This window comes from Cervus elaphus, chromosome 20 (genome assembly GCF_910594005.1).
Source record: "Cervus elaphus chromosome 20, mCerEla1.1, whole genome shotgun sequence".
NCBI classification, from domain to species: Eukaryota; Metazoa; Chordata; class Mammalia; order Artiodactyla; family Cervidae; genus Cervus; species Cervus elaphus.
This window is the reverse complement of record NC_057834.1, coordinates 121351582-121370215: the sequence shown is the minus strand read 5'-3', so window position 1 is coordinate 121370215 and position 18634 is coordinate 121351582. Positions and strand designations below refer to the sequence as shown.

Here is an 18634-nt window from a genome sequence, read left to right as displayed (position 1 = left end):
TCCTCAGCATGAGGGTCTTTTCCAATGAGTCAGTTCTTCACATGAGGAGGCCAAAGTGTTGGAGCTTCAGCTTCAGCATCAGTCCTTCCAATGAATATTCAGGACTGATTTCCTTTAGGATTGACTGGTTTGATCTCCTTGCAGTCCAAGGGACTCTCAAGAGTCTTCACCAACACCACAGTTCAAAAGCATCAATTCTTCTGCACTCAGCCTTCTTTACAGTCCAACTCTCACATCCATACATGACTACTGGGAAAACCATACCTTTGACCAGACGGCCTTTGTCAGTAAAGTAATGTCTCTGCTTTTTAATATGCTGTCTAGGTTTGTCACAGCTTTTCTTCCAAGGAGCAACAGTCTTTGAATTTCATGGCTGCAGTCACTATCTACAGTGATTTCGGAGCCCAAGAAAATAAAGTCTGTCACTGTTTCCATTGTTTCCCCATCTACTTGCCACGAAGTGACCAGATGCCATGATCTTCGTTTTTGAATGCTGAGTTTTAAGCCAGCTTTTTCACTCTCCTCTTTCACTTTCATTAAGAGGCTCTTTAGTTCCTCTTCACTTTCTGCCATAAGGGTGGTGCCACCCGCATATCTGAGGTTATTGTTACTTTTCCCAGCAATCTTGATTCCAGCTTGTGCTTCATCCAGTCCTGCATTTCGCATGATGTACTCTGTATAGAAGTTAAATAAGCAGGACGACAATATACAGCCTTGACATACTCCTTTCCCAATTTTGAACCAGTCCATTGTTCCACATCCAGTTCTAACTGTTGCTTCTTGACCTGAATACAGATTTCTTGGGAGGCAGGTAAGGTGGTCTGATATTCCCATCTCTTTAAGAATTTTCCACAGTTTGTTGTGATCCATACTGTCAAAGGGTTTAGCATAGTCAATGAAGCAGAAGTAGATGTTTTTCTGGAACTCTCTTGCTTTTTCGATGATCCAGCGGATGTCAGCAATTTGATCTCTGGTGCCTCTGCCTTTTCTAAATCCAGTTTGAACATCTGGAAGTTCACGGTTCATGTACTGCTGAAGCCTAGCTTGGAGAATTTTGAGCATTACCTTGCTAGCATGTGAAATGAGTACAACTGTGTGGTAGTTTAAGCATTCTTTGGCATTGCCTTTCTTTGGGATTGGAATGAAAACTGATCTTTTCCAGTCCTGTGGCTACTGCTGAGTTTTTCAAATTTGCTGGCATATTGAGTGCAGCACTTTCACAACATCATCTTTTAGGATTTGAAATAGCTCACCTGGAATTCCATCATCTCCACTAGCTTTGTTTGTCGTGATGTTTCCTAAGGCCCACTTGACTTCACACTCTAGGATGTTTGTCTCTAGGTGACTGATTACACCATTATGGTTATCTGGGTCATTAAGATCTTTTTTTTGTATAGTTCTGTGTATTCTTGCCACCTCTTCTTAATATCTTCTGCTTCTGTTAGGTCCATACCATTTCTGTCCTTAATTGTGCCCATCTTTGCACGAAATGTTCCCTTGATATCTCTTCATTTTCTTGAAGAGATCTCTAGTCTTTCCCATTCTATTCTTTTCCTCTACTTATTTGCATTGATCACTTAGGAAGGCTTTCTTATCTCTCCTTGCTATTCATTATGGAGAGACTAATGCTAAGCAGGGCTATGAACTTCCTAAAATAATGAACAATGTGAATAGAATGAACAAAGAGTTTATAGATCAACTCCAGAATATCATGTTTAGGAGTCATTCTCCAAATTCTGAGTTAGCCTCATTCAGAAGGAATTTTCTATATAACAGGCATTTAATATACCTCAAAAGACAATCCCCCCCCCCCAAAAAAAAAAAAAAAAAAAGACTATCCCCAAATATAACTAAAGATATATAGCAAGAGGGAAAAAAAAGTGATAGATAACAAAGCCATAAGAACTTATTAAAGGAAAGTAGTATATTTAAAAGTGTATTAAGATATGTCATTCACCTGTGATATTGAGCTCTAAAAATAAAATCTTTTCTAAAACACATCTCAATGTCAGTATCATACAGACCACTGTAAAGAACTGTTCATGGGTCTGTCTCAAGAAAGTATGACTGGAATAAACACTGGATCATAAACCTAGGGCCCAGGATCTGCACCAACTCCATCTGGTATTCTAATCTGCTATATCTAACTAAAGGACACCTCAAACTCATTGTGGCCAAAGCCAAACTCACTGTCTTCGCTCACACCTGTTCATTGTTTTACATTTCCTCTCCTATTACTGACATCACCATCCACTTAGTTACTTACCTAAGTAGAAAGTAGAGGGAACTCGTCCCTTTCTTTCTACTACCCCTCCCCATGAATCAAGAACTTTCCCAAATCGTCCTTCTTCTCCATCCTTAGCGCTAATGCCTTAGTTCAGGCCCTCTTTGTTGTTAGCATGGACTTTTGTATCAATCTCTTAACTCATCTCCTTGCTTACAGTCTTGACCCCCTCACACTAATTCTTCATACAGCTCTCAAAGCAATTTTTAAAAAAATCTGTATTTCAAATTTATTGCCATAAAGTTGTTCACATTTGCTTATTATCTTTGTTTGTTTGCTTGTTTTAGCTGCGCTGCATGGCTACAGGATCTCAATTCCCCACTAGGGACTGAACCTGGGCCACGGCAGTGAAAGCGCAGAATCATAACCACTAGGCCACCAAGGAACTCTCTTGCTTATTAACTTTTAACATCTGTAGGATTTGTGGTGATGTTCCCTCTTTCATTCCTGTTATTAGTAATTTGTATCTTCTCCCCTTTTTTTGATCAGTCTAACTAAAGATTTAACAATCCTATTGATTTTTTTTAAAAGAATCATCTCTTGGTTTTACTAATTTTCTCTAATGCTTTTGGGTTCTATTTCACTTCTACTCTTATCATTTTTATCTCCTTTCTACTTATTTGAGTTTCATTTGCTTCTCTTTTTCCAGTTTGTCAAAGTAGAAACTTAGATGATAGTTTGAGACATTTCTTTTCTAATAGAGAACTTAATGTTATAAAATTTTCTCTAAACATTGTATTTTAGCTACATCCCTCAAACTTGAAAACACTGAATTTTCATTTTCAGTAAGTTAAAAACATTTTCAAATTCCCCTTGTGGTCAGATGGCCAAAAAGCACAAGAAAAGATGCTCAACATCACTAATTATTAGAGAAATGCAAATGAAAACTACAATGAGCTATCACCTTGCACTGGTCAGAATGGTCATCACCCAAAAAAATCTAAAAACAATAAATGCTAGAGAGCGTGTGGAGGAAAGCGAACCCTCCTACACTGTTGGTGGGAATGTAAACTGGTACAGCCACCATGGAGAACAGTATGGAGGTTCCTTAAAAAACTCAAAATTGAAACTACCATATGACCCAGCAATCCCACTCCTAGGCATATACCCAGAGAAAACCACAATTTAAAAAGATACCTAAAAAAAAAAAATACATGCACCCTGATGTTCACTGCAGCACTATTTACAACAGCCAGGACAGGGAAGCAACCTAAATGTCCATCAACAGAGAAATGGATAAAGAAGATGTCATATATATACTTGGTGGAATATTACTCACTCATAAAAAAGAACAAAATAATGCCATCTATAGCAACATGGATGGACCTAGAGACTGTCATACTGAGTCATGTAAGTCAGACACAGAAAGATAAACATCATATGATATTGCTTATATGTGGAATCTAAAAAAAAAGCGTCCAAATGAAGTTTGTATAGAAGCAGAGCCACAAATGTAGAAAACAAACTTATGGCTACCAGGGAACAAGGGGGAGAAGGGATAAATTGGGAGTTTGGGATTGACGTACAAACACTACTATATAAAATAGGTAACTAATAAGAACCTACTGTATAGCACAGGGAACTCTACTCAATACTCTGTAATGGCCTATATGGGAAAAGAGTCTAAAGAAAGAGTGGATACATGTGTATGTATAACTGATTCATTTTCCTGTACACCTGAAACTAATACAACACTGTAAATCAACTATACTCTAATAAATTTGTTTTTTAAATTTCCTTTGTGGTTTCTTTGGGTTATGTACAAATATGTGGTTTGATTTCCAAATACTTAGGGATTTTCTTGATACCTCTATGTTATTGACTTCTAATGTAACTCTACTGTGGTTAGAGAATATATTTTGTATTATTTTAATCTTCAAAGATTTATTGAGACCTCTTTTATTTAAAAAAATACAGTCTATCTTGGTAAAAGTTCTTAGCATTTGAAAAGAATTGTGAATTCTGCTTTACTCGGTGGCATGTTCTATAAATGTCAATTAGGTAAAATTGTAAAAAATCCTAAGGAATCCACAAAAGGCTGCCAGAGTTAATAATAAGTGTATTTAGCAAAGTTGTAGGATACAGGGCAGCATAAAAAAGCTATGTTTTCATGTACCAGCAACAAATTTTCTGGAAATTGGAATAACTACCATTTATGATAACACAAAAATATCAACTACCTACAAATAAATATAATAAAATATGTGTAAGTCCTATACACTGAAAACTATAAAGTAGTTGTGTAAGTTGAGAGAAATTATAAAAGGCCTAAATAAAAGGAGAGATATACCATGCTCCTCAATCAGAAGACTCAATACTGTTAAGATGTGAATTCTCTTCCTACTGATCTATGGATTCAATTCAGTCTTAATCAAAATTCTAGTAACTATTTTTGTAGAAATTGATAAGCTGATTCTGAAATTTATATAAAGATACAAAGGACTTAGAGTAGCGAAAACATGAATTTAATCATATTAAACTTCAGTTTAGTAAGCCTTTCAGGACTTCCTTGTGCTTCCACTGCAGAGGGCATGGGTTTGATCCCTGATTAGGGAACTAGGATCCCACATGCGTTGTGGCACAGCCAAAAAAATAGGCTCTTCATTGATTTCTCACTGCTTTCAAGGAAAAAAAAAATCTAAATTCCTCAAATGGAATACAAGGCCCTTCACAGTATAATGCCTGTTATTTCTCTCATTACATTTATTCCCTCTTACACTCGATGTTGCTGTTGTTGTTTAGTCACTAAGTCATGTCCGACTCTTTGTCAACCCCATGGTCTAGAGCCCACCAGGCTCCTCTGTCCATGGGATTTCCCAGGCAAGAATACTGGAGTAGGTTGCCATTTCCTTCTCCAGGGGATCTTCCAGACCAAGGGATCAAACCTGCATCTTCTGCATTGCCAAGCGGATTCTTTACCACTGAGCCACCAGGGAATACACACTGATATTACAGCCACATAAAATGAAAAGTAGTTGTTAAAAAAAAAGAAAAGTAGTTGTGAGAATATGTGCTGATCATGACTTTCTCTCTGCAAAATTTACTGCTTCTGTATGGAATACTTCCTCCACACTGGTCAGAATGTCAATCTATTTTTCAAGAGTCAATTCGAGGGTCAGCTACTCTGTAAAGTCTTCTCTGAATCTCAGGTTCAAACAGTAACTTCCTTATATTAATAACAAGCACTTATAATGTGCCTCTGTTATAACATTTATCACATTACACAATGATAATCTGTTTACATGTGTATCTCTCCACTAGACTTTAAGGTTCTAGAAATCAGGGCCTGAGTTAACCTTCTCAATTCTGTACTCCAGTGTTTAACCTGGCACATACAGGTTCTCAGTAAATATATTATAAGGCATGTGGTCATTCTCATATTACGTTCTGATATCCTTCCAGGGTTATCTTGGATCACTGTGGAGACCAGCTCTAAAAAAGAAACACTTAGCACTATCTTCTCAACCTTTTTCACACAGCAACAGAGCACTCCAAAGTTTCTAATTTAAAGAGGCCAGTCTCCAGCCAACGCTGAGTCCTAGTCTTTTTTCATTCACTCCTCTCACCCTCATAAAGCTGACAAATTACTGGGATGAAGAACCCTAAAAGTTTTGTTAAGTATATCTCATTGCCATAACTCACCTTCAAACCCAACACGCTCAAGCAGGTTCAGTGGGTACCACACTAAAGGTCTGTTGCCCACTGGAAGCAGAGGTTTGGGAATACTGGAAGTCAGGTCTGTCATTCGCGATCCCCCTCCAACTGCCATCACAACTGCTTGAAATTCCATTTTTAAAAACTGTAATCACAGAGAAAACCAAGAGAAAAATGTAATAAAATCAATGCACACACAGTATTCATCTTATTTTTATTTAGGTTATTGATATTCACTTATGACAAACATGTCATTTCCAACTCCAATAACCAGAATAAGAAAGACTCCTTAGCCACAGTATAAACATCACATTTATCCTATTCTCTTACTGATACATACTCTCATTTCCAGCCTGGGGTTATGGGCTAGAGGGGGGAAATGAATAAAACAAAAATCTGGCTCTTGCTCTTGAGTTGTTGACAAATAAGTGAAGACAAATGCAGTAAATTACAATACAACATCATTAATGCCATGACAGGGATATATCTAAGGTGCAGTAAGCATATATAGTGACAGTAACACCTAAGTCTTCCTAGAAAAGACAGGGAAGGTTTTATAGGAAAGTAATGCTTGAGCTGACTCTTAAAGGAGTAAGAATTTACCAAGTTGGCTTCTGATATGTGAGTTTGTATTCCCTGAAAAAAATTTTAAACTTCTGACTAGAATTAACAGCACAAATACAAGCACATTAGATCTCTGAAGAGTATGAAATGACTTAAGATGCTTCTATTAATTCAGCCATGGGCTCCCATTTTTTTCATTACCCGCAACTTGAAATATAACACTCTAAACCCAAATGTAGTCTTGTATCTTAAACTAGGTTTGCAGAGCCCAATTACAGAATAAACCAAGTTAATTTCTTTTTTTCAGATTCAAGGTGATAAATGAAACTGTTTGACATTCAAAAAAATCTCTTTACAGCTGCTACCACAGAAGACAGGCACATTAAAAACTCACAAATCCTTATTGATTTAAAATAAAAGTACTCTTTTACTTACAACAAATGATGTAACCTTTTAAAAATAAAGTGAAATTCAATGCTCTGGAAACAAAAATGTATTTAACACCAAACTGGTAAATAACGTTGCTCCTTTATCATAATTTTGATCAGTCCTGGGCTCCTCACATCAGTATCTAAACTGCAACACACACACACCCCATACACCCAAGCACAAAGTAAAGGCTCTTACACAATGTCCACAACGTAAAGATATGGTACTTTCAATTCCAGCAGGCACTGCCTCAGATTGGAATTTAACTTCAATCTGGCATTATATAAATCTCATAACATCTGATGTTATTATGAAAAGTATTAACACTGGATCCTTAAGAGTTAAAAGACCTGAGTTTGAGTTCTGGTTCTGTCACTTACAGGTGAGGTAACCAGGGGCCTGACATTTAAAACTCAGCGTCCTCAGTTTCTAGAAAAGAGCCTGGTGGTTAAGTTCACAGGCCCTTTAACCAGACTGCCTGGATTTTAATTCTAGCTCTACCATGAATTAGCTGTATGATCCAGGGCAAGCTACACACCTTTCCCAAGCCTCCATTTTCTTAATTTTCTAAGGTGAAGATAATTAGTTTCTACTTCACAGAGTTGTTATAAATATTAAACAAGTTAACCCATGTAAAGCACACAAAACAATGACACACAAAACAAAAGCATTATATAAGTTTTTGATAATAGACAGGTCATGGAAACTTTCTGTGCCAGCTGAACCATGCTGTTGCATAATTCTGGTCCCTGTATCCCTATTCTTGCTTCCTTAGTTGCCTTTCTCCTGTGTCCAGTATGTAACCACCAATTAAACATTAAAGACTCAGTTGAAGAATCACCTTGTGTATAAAGACATTCGTATCCCTTCCCACCCTCCCAGAGAAGTAACTCTTTTCTCCTTAAAGGCTTCCATTCTACTATGTACAGATCATCTCTACCTTTCAGGCTTCACTGCCCATTTATTTTAATTTTTATTATTTCTTGGCTGCCCCAAGTGTGGCATGTGGGATCTTACTCCCCACCCCCCCCACCCCCGCCCCCCGCGGGATGGAACCCGCTGCCCCTGCGTTGGAAGTGTGGAGTCTCAACCATTGTACTACCAGGGAAGTCCATCTGCCTGTTTATTTAAATGCCTGTTTCCTGGGAGTTCCTTGACTGTCATCGCTGTATCCCCAGTACCTGACATAATTCCTGTCAGACGCCAGGCACTCAGTCAGCAGTTGTGGAATGACTATCTGTGAACCTCACAACAACCCAGAGTAAGCGTCAAGCTCAAACATGTGCAGAAGGGACATCAGAACCCAAGTCACTAGGATCTGAGGTTTCTGCTCTCAGTGAGGCTCTGGGTGATAATCATGAACATAACTGATACCAGGCAGCCTGACAAATGTCTCAATGTCACTGCCACGACTCTGAGTGATGGGAACCAAGGCAAAAACTCGCTAGCCACTCAGGCTTTAGAGAGGGTGTTCATGGCATCTTCAACCTGCCTCCGATATAGCCCTCCCTGCCTTCTCCCTTTGTAAACCGATAAAAACCCCGAATCACAACTGATCTCTCAGCCAGACTTGATTGTACTGCTCTTTGCATTTGTATCTTGCATCCAAAATAACCAAAAACAGAAAAAAAGAACGAAGGACTTTTAAATGGAAAGGATCAGGCACTGTGCTCAGGGCGTCTGGTGCTCACTCGCTGAGACTTCCAGCAGATCCTCCCCTCCCTGAAACTCAATTTCCTCAACTTTTGCACAAGGTGGCTGGCTCGGATGCTCCCCGAGCTTCCTTTTAGTTCGGCCACTTGGCTCCGCGGCCAGGTCCGGGAGGCACTCGAGCTGGCGACTCGGGCTCTGCACCCCTGCAACCCACTCGGGCCCTCCTCTGCCAGGCTTGAGGAGCCCGCCTCCCTCCGGTGAAGTGAGGCTCGGCGGCCTCCACCTCGCGGCTCCCCCCGCCAGCCCGCTCGTGCGCGGCCTGGCAGCGCAGAAGCCGCAGCTTTACCTCAAGTCCCCGCGCGCCGCCACGGTTCCCAGCGCTCCCCGCGCTCCCCACGCCGCCGCCGACTGACAGCCAAAAGGCGCAGGCGCACGATGGCCGGGCAGATCGATGGGACGCGCTGGGCAGGCCCGCAGAGAAGAAAACGAGCACCGAGTAATAGATGACGGCCGAGAAGGGCGCGGAGGGGAGGAGGGGAGGAGTAGGGGAGGCGGGGTCGCCGGAGCCTTTTCATTCATTCACAAATTACAAACTCCCACAGAGCGTCCCTCACGCTGCAGGGGAACTAGTCACAGTCTCTTCCTTCAGGCAGTTCTCCTTCTAGGACCTGGTGCCAACTATCACTCTGCGGAAGGACAGCTCATTGGGAGCTGCGGTTGAGGGCTGACCAGTGATTTCACCAAGGATTGCCAAGGTTTTCTGTGTCCAGTGAGGTCTAATGTGGCCACTCAACGTTGGCTTTCTGAACCGGATTATTATGGTATGGAAAACATCCACCTTTAAGCCATCAAAAGTTGGTCGGGAGTGTGGGATTCGGGAAGATCTCACTGTAATTGTGGGCAAAATCCCCTGGAGGAGGGCATAGCAACCCACTCCAGTATCCTTGTCTGGAAAATCCCATGGACAGAGGAGCCTGGCGGTCTACAGTGCATAAGGTTGCCCAGAGTCAGACACGACTGAAGCGACTTAGCACGCACTGTGATGGTGATACTGAACAGTGGCTTGGAGAGAGTGAGTCAAATGAATATCTTGGGTAAGAGCCTTCCAAGAAGACTAGCCAGCATGTGCAAAGGCCTTGGAGAGAGAAGGCAACTTCAGAGAACAACAAAGAAGCCGAAAGAGCTGAAGAAAAGTGAGCTGGGGGAGAGTGGATGACGGCAGAGGAGGCCAGAGAGGCAATGGGGGAGAAGGTGGAGAATTCAGATCCTGTGGGTCTTGTAGGCATTGTGAGGACCTTGACTTATGCAGAGGAGCAGCGATATAACAGGCTTTTAAAGGATCACTGTGGTTGCTGTGTTGATAATAGAATCTCTGCTTCCAGAGACCAGTTAAGAAGCTGCAACTGAAAAAAAAAAAAGAAGAAGAAGAAGCTGCAACTGGATGAGAGAACCCAAACAGCTGAGTCTAGACTCCAACAGTTGTGAGATAACAATAAAATAATTCTTTTTTGTTTGTTTTAAGCAGTACATTTTTAAGGCAGATTGTTAAGCTGCATTATCTGGTTTTGGGCAGGGGTTGTGTGGTTTCTGGTTTTTTGGCCACTCTGCAGGGCTCAAGCGATCTTAGTTCCTCAACCAGGAATTGAACTTGGCAGTGAAAGAATGGAGTCCTAACCACTGGACCACCAGGGGATTCCGTAAACTACATTGAATAACAGAACAATGGTCGTTCTCTCTTTTGGAAGCTTCCTCGTTTTCTATCCATCTCTTTTTAATATTTCTTTAATTTAAAAAAAATGTATTTGTTTTATTTTTGGCTGCATTGGATCTCCTTTGCTGTGCAAGGGCTTTCTCTGGTTGGGTGAGTGGGGCTACTCATCCTTGCGGTGCACAGGCTTCTCGATGCAGTGGCTTCTGTTGCAGAGCACAGGCTCTGGGGCATGAGGGCTTTAGCAGTTGCTACACACAGGCTTAGTTGCTCAGTGCCACATGGAATCTTCCCCAGCCAGGGATCAAACCCATGTTCCCTGCATTGGCAGGCGGATTCTTAACCACTGGACCACGGGGGAAGTCCTCTATCCATCTGTTAAAACTTTAGTTACCTTAGCTCCCTGCCAGTTAGGAAGCAGAGTCTAACTTCTGCAATAAAAAGAAAGGAATTTAAAAAAAAAATAAAAATAAAAATAAAAAAAAAAAGAAAGGAATTTGACTTCATTCAACAATATTTATCGCATGCCTAATGTGTGCCAACCAGTGTCTGAGATCCTAGATAGTGGGACTATAACAATCAACGAGAAAGACAGGACTTATAATTTTTCCCCGACTTTCAACCAGAAGAGTAGGAGCTCAGCCTAGAACGTACTTAAAAAAAAAAAAAAAAAAAGTCCTGCGGCCACATCCATAAAACTAGCCTATCTGTGCCCTGCCTCTCTTTCACTTTAGAGTGCTGGTGATGAGTTACTGGAAAATTATTTAGCTCTAAACACTGAGCTGGTAAGGGAGCCATGGAGTGATTGTTTTGGCCACAGGAGACCTAAAACTTGATTACGATTTCCTTCTGCAGCAGGATCCTTTCTCTCTTTGATATTAACTCAAGCAAGCAGAAGCCTTGGGAATTACAGCATGGTTTTGAGGTCAGAACTAGTTATGAAGTAAGAACAGCATTCAGCCTCATATCTGGCATCCATTTTAAATGATCATGTTTAAATTAGCAAATGTTTTCAGGGAACTGGAGGACTTTCTCCTCTAGTTGAGGAAAGTAGTTGAAGGATGACTTCAATTTAAACTCCCTTTAAATTATTTCCTTGGGGCAGCATGTTTTGGTCTCTGGACTCTTAACAGTCTTAAAAATTATCAGAAGCTTCAAAGAGCTTTTGTTTGTATAGGTTGAATCTGTTGATACCAACCATATTAAAAATTCAAACTGAGAAATTTTTAAAATATTAATTCATAAAAAATAGAAACAAAACCATTACACGGTAACAGTAACACTTTATTGAAAACAACTATGTTTTCAAAAGAAAAAATTTAGTGAGAAGAATGCAATGGTTTCACCTTTCTTTTGCAAATCTCATTAATGTCTGGCTTAATAGAGAACAGCTGAATTTTCCCATCCGTTGTGATATATGGTTTGGGGTGATGAAAACCTGACCTCACACAGATACATAGTCAGAAAAAAGAAAGAGATTTTAATAGTCTTTGTCAAATACTTGTGAATATTCTTCAGTACTACCCACTAAACTCAAGAAATGATAGTTTATTAACGATTAGTCGTGGTATAGAATCATTTGTATCAATGAACATTTTGTACTCTGTTATTATACTTGTATTTTGAATAGGCATTTTACCCATGCATGATTTTGCAACTTGATGCATTGCTTATTTGTGAAATATTGATTCACTAAATTATGCAGATCTTCCTAATGTTGACTCATTGTACAATATTTTTTAAATCACACTTGTTAATATCACCACTAATCATTAGAAAAGTCCTTAATGGAGACTTCTGTGGCGGTACAGTGGATAAGAATCTGCCTGCTGGTGCAGGGGGCAGGGGTTTGATCCCTGGTCCAGGAAGCTTCCACATGCCATGGAGCAACTAGGCCCAAGCTACTGAAGCCTGTGCCTCTAGAGCCTGTGCTCTGTAACAAGAGAAGCCACCACAATGAGAAGCCTGTGTACCACAGTGAAGAATAGCCCTCGGTCTCTGCAACCAGAGAAAGCCTGTGTGCAGCAATGAAGACCCAGAACAGCCAATAAATAAATAGACAGACAGATAAAGTCCTTAAGAATGCTGGCAAGCTTGGGACAAGTTTCCCAAACTTCTTATTTTCTCTTAAAAGCTCAGATATCATCATCGTTAGTGGTTTTCCTTGAAATGACAGGCTTACTTCACTCATCTTGATAAATTCTGTCCCTGGCTGATTCATGTCAATGTATGGCAAAAACCACTACAATATTGTAAAGCAATTAGCTGCCAACTAATAAAAGTAAATGAAAAAAAAAATAAATTCTGTCCAGTTTGTCAGTTGTTCTTTCAAGAAAATACAGTGTTTTGTGAAAAAAGGAGTAGTTCACAAATGAAACAATGGTACAAGTTTTCTGGAAACAGTCATCATACTTATTTTGTATGCACAAAAGTGTTACACATGTACTTCCCATTTCATCACATAGAATATTAAAAACGTGTGCTCAAGGACAAAGATTTAATAAAAATTATTATTATTATAAGATTTAATAAAATAATAATTATTATTATTATTTTAAGTAGAGTAACCATTAGGTTTAATCGCTTCTCAGAACCTTCAGTATGTTAAACACATTTTGGAGTTCCAACTGGGGGTGTGTGGAATAAAACATTTGTCGAGCATTTTGGTAACATAATAAAATTATTTTATTGCCTCATCAAAGACATTCTTGAGTGGAACTTACTTTGTTTTATTATTTTTTAATTTTTTTATGATAAGCCTGTGGCAGTGAAGAATACATTGACTATTAATACAGTTTGGCATCACTGCTCCGATTGAGGCTAAAGCACCAGCAGTTTTATCCAGCATTGCTTTTGCATGATCAGTGCAAATATCAAGACAGTGAAAGAGGCAGTGTTTCAGTATTATTATGAAAGTAATGTTAACTCGATAGACCCCCTAAAAGGTTTCCTGGGGAATTGCTGAGGTCCATGGAGCATATTTTAAGAACTGCTGCCTTGTGGACTTCTCGCTGGCTCCCACTGCTTCTAGTTCTTACATTATGGCACTCACCACAAACGACTGTCATTCTCCTTTTTCATGTTTTCTGTATCACACTGGGAACCCCCTGAGGACAAAGACTGTATCTTATTTGCTAAAAAGACTTTATATCTGCAGAGAGAGGTATCTGCAGATCTTAGACAGAATCTGGGACATGCTAAGTAAATAATAATTGGGCGAATTAGAAATTTCTCATAAATTTTCCCTTGTCATCCCATTTGGTAGTAGGAAAACTGGGCTGAGGGCCTGGATCACTGACAACACTTCTTCTAAAACATTTCTTTTCATTAAGTTAATCTCCATTATTAGCCCTCATGCCTAGCCTCACTGTTATTATTTACTTTTAATTATTAATCACGTGGTAAGTATTTAATAAATGATTACTGAACACAAGCTATTCCCTATAATGTTTCTTTCTTTCCTGTTCACATTTCTTCCCCAAAGGACGTTTATGTGTGTGTGTCTGTATGTGGTAGGGAAATAATTTAAGAAGGTCAAGCTCTAAGTTCTCTTTGAACTGTGGGAGACAAAAGAAACTTTTCAAAAGTTGGGCCTTGGCTCAGAAATAGTCTTCCCACAGTCTGCAAGAAATCTCTCTTTGGGAATTTACTGGCCACATCGCAATATTCATCTACTCCATCTGGCTGAGGGCATGTCACTGGGACAAGGAATAATTATTTTTAGAGTGCTGAGTGAAGGATAAAAATGGAAAGAAAAACTCTACTTTGGCAACCAATTTCAGGTCCTAAAATATTTGTGCTTTATTTTTGTACATAAGCCCAGCAGTTTCCTAATAGATTCATGATAAGTTAGAGAGCAAATGATGCTACAGTGTTTATGTAGAGCTTGGACAGAACCTTCATTAATTAGGAATTCACTATTTCCTTTCAAGCACATAGAATTTTCATTGTTGGTGGTTTTCAAGGTCAGAATCTGGATTTTTATGCTCTAAACTGATCACTTTGAAAATAAGTGATTTAATGAATTTTTAATTTTCTTCCTTTATTGGAAAAACCTTCAGATATCTGATTTTCCTTGTTTTTAAATTTCAAAGTACAGTTTATGGGCCACAATTCATTTATTTAAGAGCTATTTGTTGAATGACTACTATGTGCCAAGAATAGTTTTAGGCTCTTAGGATATATTAGTGAACAAAAAAGTATCCAGCCTTCATCCTAGCCAGGAGAGGCAGCATAAATAATAAAGAAGTTTAAATACTAAATCAGTAAACAGTACCATATATTAAAAAGTGATAAGTACTTTGGGAAAATGAAAAAGGTTAGGCAGGGAGGAGGGACAGGGAGAGGGAGAACACCATATTGTCAGCATAAAGTTTTAGCGTTTTACAGAAGCTACTGAAATTTGGAAACTGTCTTATTTAAATCTGTCCACAACTTTCGATCTAATAAATTTAGAAATAAATACAAAAGGAACAGGGAACATCAGTAGAAATGGTGGAATAAATTCCTCCAAGAATTCTCCCCTCAATAAAAGGAGAGGAGAATAATATCAAAAATTGTCAGAATCAACATGGATATGATGGATGTGCATCATGAGAGAACAATCATGTCACTTAAAAATTTTTTTTAAAGATAGGTAGATAACGTATTTTCAATTAAAATTTTAAAACAAAATATGTATGTATGTGGCTACATTGGGTTTTAATGGCAGCACATGGGATCTTTAGTTGAATCATGCGAAACTTTAGTTGCAGCTTGTGGGATCTAGTTCCCTGACCAGAGACCAAACCTGGGCTCCTGCATCAGGAGCATGGAGTCTTAGCCACTGGACCACCAGGGAAGTCCTCATGTCACTTTTTAAAATCTGCTGGTGATTAGTCACTGCATATCTCTTATTCAGTCCATTCACAGACAGCAAAGACTGTAATTGTGTTAATTTCTTGTCACTCAGTGATAAACCCATGTGACATTAAAAAAAAAAGGATAATTGAGAATTGGCCAACAAAATGAAAGTGTAGCTAATAAATGAGAAGTGATAATGGCATGGCAGAAGTGAAATTCAAACTGTCTTTAGTTGCGGTACATGAACTCTTAGCTGTAGCATGTGGCATTGATGTAGTTCCCTGACCAGGGATTGAACCCAGGCCTCTTGCATTGGGAGCACGGAGTCTTAGCCACTGGACCACCAGTGTGTGTGTACACTTAGTCGCTCAGTTGTATCCGACTCTTTGTGATGCTATGTACCGTAGCCCATTAGGCTCCCCGTCCACAGAATTTTCTGGGCAAGAATATTGCAGTGGGTTGCCTTTTCCTTTTCCAGGAGATCTTGTCCACCCAGGGATTGAACCCACATCTCCTGAGTCTCATGCATTGCTGGCAACTTCTTTACCCAGTGCGCCATCTGACAAGGTTTAGACCACCAGGGAAGTACTTAATCCATAAAAATTTTAAAGTTTGTATATTAGAAAAGAACATATATGAAATTAAATGCAAAGTACAGGCTGAGAAGACATATTTATAATACCTGACACAACAAAGCGGTTAATATTCAGGACACAGTGCCTTAGTTACCATGTCAGCAGGCTTTGGAGCTGGCAGATCGCCACCCAAATCCTAACTTCACTACTTACTACCTACCCTGGGCAAGTTAATTAATCTTTGCTTGAGTTTCCCAGATGGCTCAGTGGTAAAGAGTCTGCCTAACGATGCAGGAGATGTGGGTTCGATCCCTAGATCAGGGAGATCCCCTGGAGGTAGAAATGACAACCCATTCCAATATTCTTGCCTGAAAAGTCCCATGGACAGAGAAGCCTGGTGGGCCACAGTCCATGGGCTTGCAAAGAGTCAGACACAACTGAGCATGCGTGCCAGATTTCTCATCTGGAGATGAATATAATCATAGTACTTACTTCATAGAGTGGTTGAGAAGATAAAACAAGATAATTCATGTACAGCACTTAGCACATTGCCTTGCTGTGCTTATTATTTTAGTACTACACAAAGATTGTTATAAATCAATAAGAAAAGAATAATGAATCCAATAGAAAAATGGGTGAAAATAAAGAGCAGTTCCTAAAGAAGAAAAACAATTACTCAATACCGTAAATAACCAAAGCAGTGCAAATTAAAATAACAACCGTACAATTTTTCTGTGTGTTAAATTCAATGCCCAGAGTTGGTAAGAGTTTAGGAAACAGACACTAATGGGAGTGAAAATGGATGCATCCTTCTAGAGGGCAATTCAGCAGTTTGATGAAGCAATTTTAGGAAGTTATTCTAAGAAAATAAACAGGTATGCAAGGATATATGCATGAGGATGTTTATTATAACATTTATAGTTTTCAATACAGGAAATTTGTAAACAACCTTAATGTCCATCTGTTGAGGGTTTGAAATGAATAAAAGTTATGAAATGCCTTATAATGTAATGCAATGCAGCCAATAAAAATAATGGTGAAAATGAGTATCACCCTTGTTCCAGTGACCATTATTTCCTGCTTGGATTCCTCCTTGCCTGTAGTCTCTCCTTCTCAACTCATTCTATACGGGGCTGCCAAAGGCAATCTAATCATGTCACTCCTTTGCTGAACCCTCTCATGGCTGCTCAACGTAAAACCCTCAAAAAGCCTCTGAGGCTAGTCTCATCTCTTTCTTCCCTTCACACTCCAATAACACAGGACTCAACATGCTTCTCAGTTGGTTTTTGTACCAGTATTCTCCCTAAGGATTTAGTATTTCTCTGAGTCACTTTTTAAAAAAAAAAATTCTTTGGTATTCCCATTTCCTATTCTTTTTTAAAAAACTATTTATTATTTTTGGCAGCACTCGGTCGTGGCTGCAGTGCATGGCCTCCTCTTTGCTGTGTGGGCCTTCTCTAGTTGCTGCTCCGGCTTAGTTGCTTTGGGGCCATGTGGGATCCTCGTTCCCGGACCAGGGATCCAACTCCTGTCCTGAATTGGCAGGCAGATTCTCAACCACTGGACCACCAGGGAAGTCCCCGCTGAGCCACTTTGGTTAGAATCATCTGATTCTGTCTTCTAATGAAATCCTTCACGTCTCCTCTGGAGCTCTTACATGAATGTTATTAAATGTTGTTTATGTGTGCGTGTTCAGTCGTGTCCAACTGCTTGCTACTCCATGGACTGTAACCCACCAGGCTCCTCTGTCCATGGAATTTCCCAGGCAAGAATCCTGGAGAGGGTTGTCATTTCCTCCTCCAGGGGATCTTCCCCACCCACGAGTCTCCTGCAAGGGCAGGCGAATTCTTTACCACTAGCGCCACCTGGGAAGCCCGTTATTTATGCGATTATCTGTTTAATGTCTCTTTGGGCTTGCCAGGTGGTGCTAGTGGTAAAGAGTCCACCTCCCAATCCAGGAGACCCAGGCCAGGCGGGTTCGATCCCTAGGTGGGGAAGATCCCCTGGAGGAGAGCATGGCAACCTACTCCAGTATTCTTGTCTGAAAAATCCCATGGACAGAGGGGCCTACCCGGTTACAGTCCATGGGATCACAAAAAATGTAGGACATGACTGCGTGAGCACTGGCCACACCCTTAAAGGTGAAATCCCAAGATGACAAAAATGATGTTTAACCATTTTACCCATTGTAGCCACCATGGCTCCTGACATAGCTGCTCCAAGCATTCACTGAATGAATAAATGAATGAATGAAAAACAAGTTGCAAAATACACAATGTGGATCCAATTTGGTAAAAGACAAAGACTTGTGTGGCAGGTGCTTGCTCAGTTGTGTCTGAGTCTCTTAGATCCCATGTCTGTAGCCCTCCAGGCTCTCCTGTCCATAGGATTTTCCAGGCAAGAATACTGGAGTGGGTTGCCATTTCCTCCTTCAGGGCATCTTGTCAACCCAGGGATCGAACTCGGGTCACCTGCATCTCCTGCATTGGCAGGCGGATCCTTTACCGCTGAGTCACCGGGAAGCCGTTTGAATTCTTGACCACTGAACTACCTGGAAAGCCCTTCCTGTGGCCAGTACCAGAAACAGACTAACTCCGGCAGGCCCGTGCTGGTCAGGCCTTTCCCTGAAGAGCAGAGAAGGGGAAGGAGGAGAGAATCCCCGGGTGGAGAGACGAGACGGCGGGAGCTTGCCGGGAAGAGCGGAGCTGGGCGGGAGTAGCTGCCTCTCCGGCTCCAGCGCCTCCGGCACAAAGAGACTGCAGGGGGGAGGGGGGGGCGGGCGGCAGTCTCCTGTGGACCACCCAAGGCGTAGGGGTCGGGAAGCCGCAGGGCCAGGAAGGCTCATCTGGAGCATCAGATTCCAAATTACGGAGTAGTGGTCTTGAGGATGCACACAACCCGGGATGCGGAGAGGGGCGGATCTCA

The 18634-nt window shown here is 40.5% G+C and overlaps 1 protein-coding gene across 1 annotated transcript in view; it reads right to left on the bottom strand.

Annotated features, from left to right (window-relative positions):
- The window catches only part of EIF2B3 (eukaryotic translation initiation factor 2B subunit gamma), a 105953-nt gene extending 96901 nt beyond the window's left edge, over positions 1 to 9052 (bottom strand). Inside the window, exons 1-2 of the mRNA XM_043876374.1 lie at positions 8931 to 9052; positions 5927 to 6083 (exon numbers count right to left, since the gene is read on the bottom strand). Coding sequence (XP_043732309.1) covers positions 5927 to 6074 — 148 coding nt within the window. The 5' untranslated portion in view covers positions 6075 to 6083; positions 8931 to 9052. The remainder of the gene's footprint in view (positions 1 to 5926; positions 6084 to 8930) is intronic.
- Positions 9053 to 18634: the final 9582 nt, after the last annotated feature.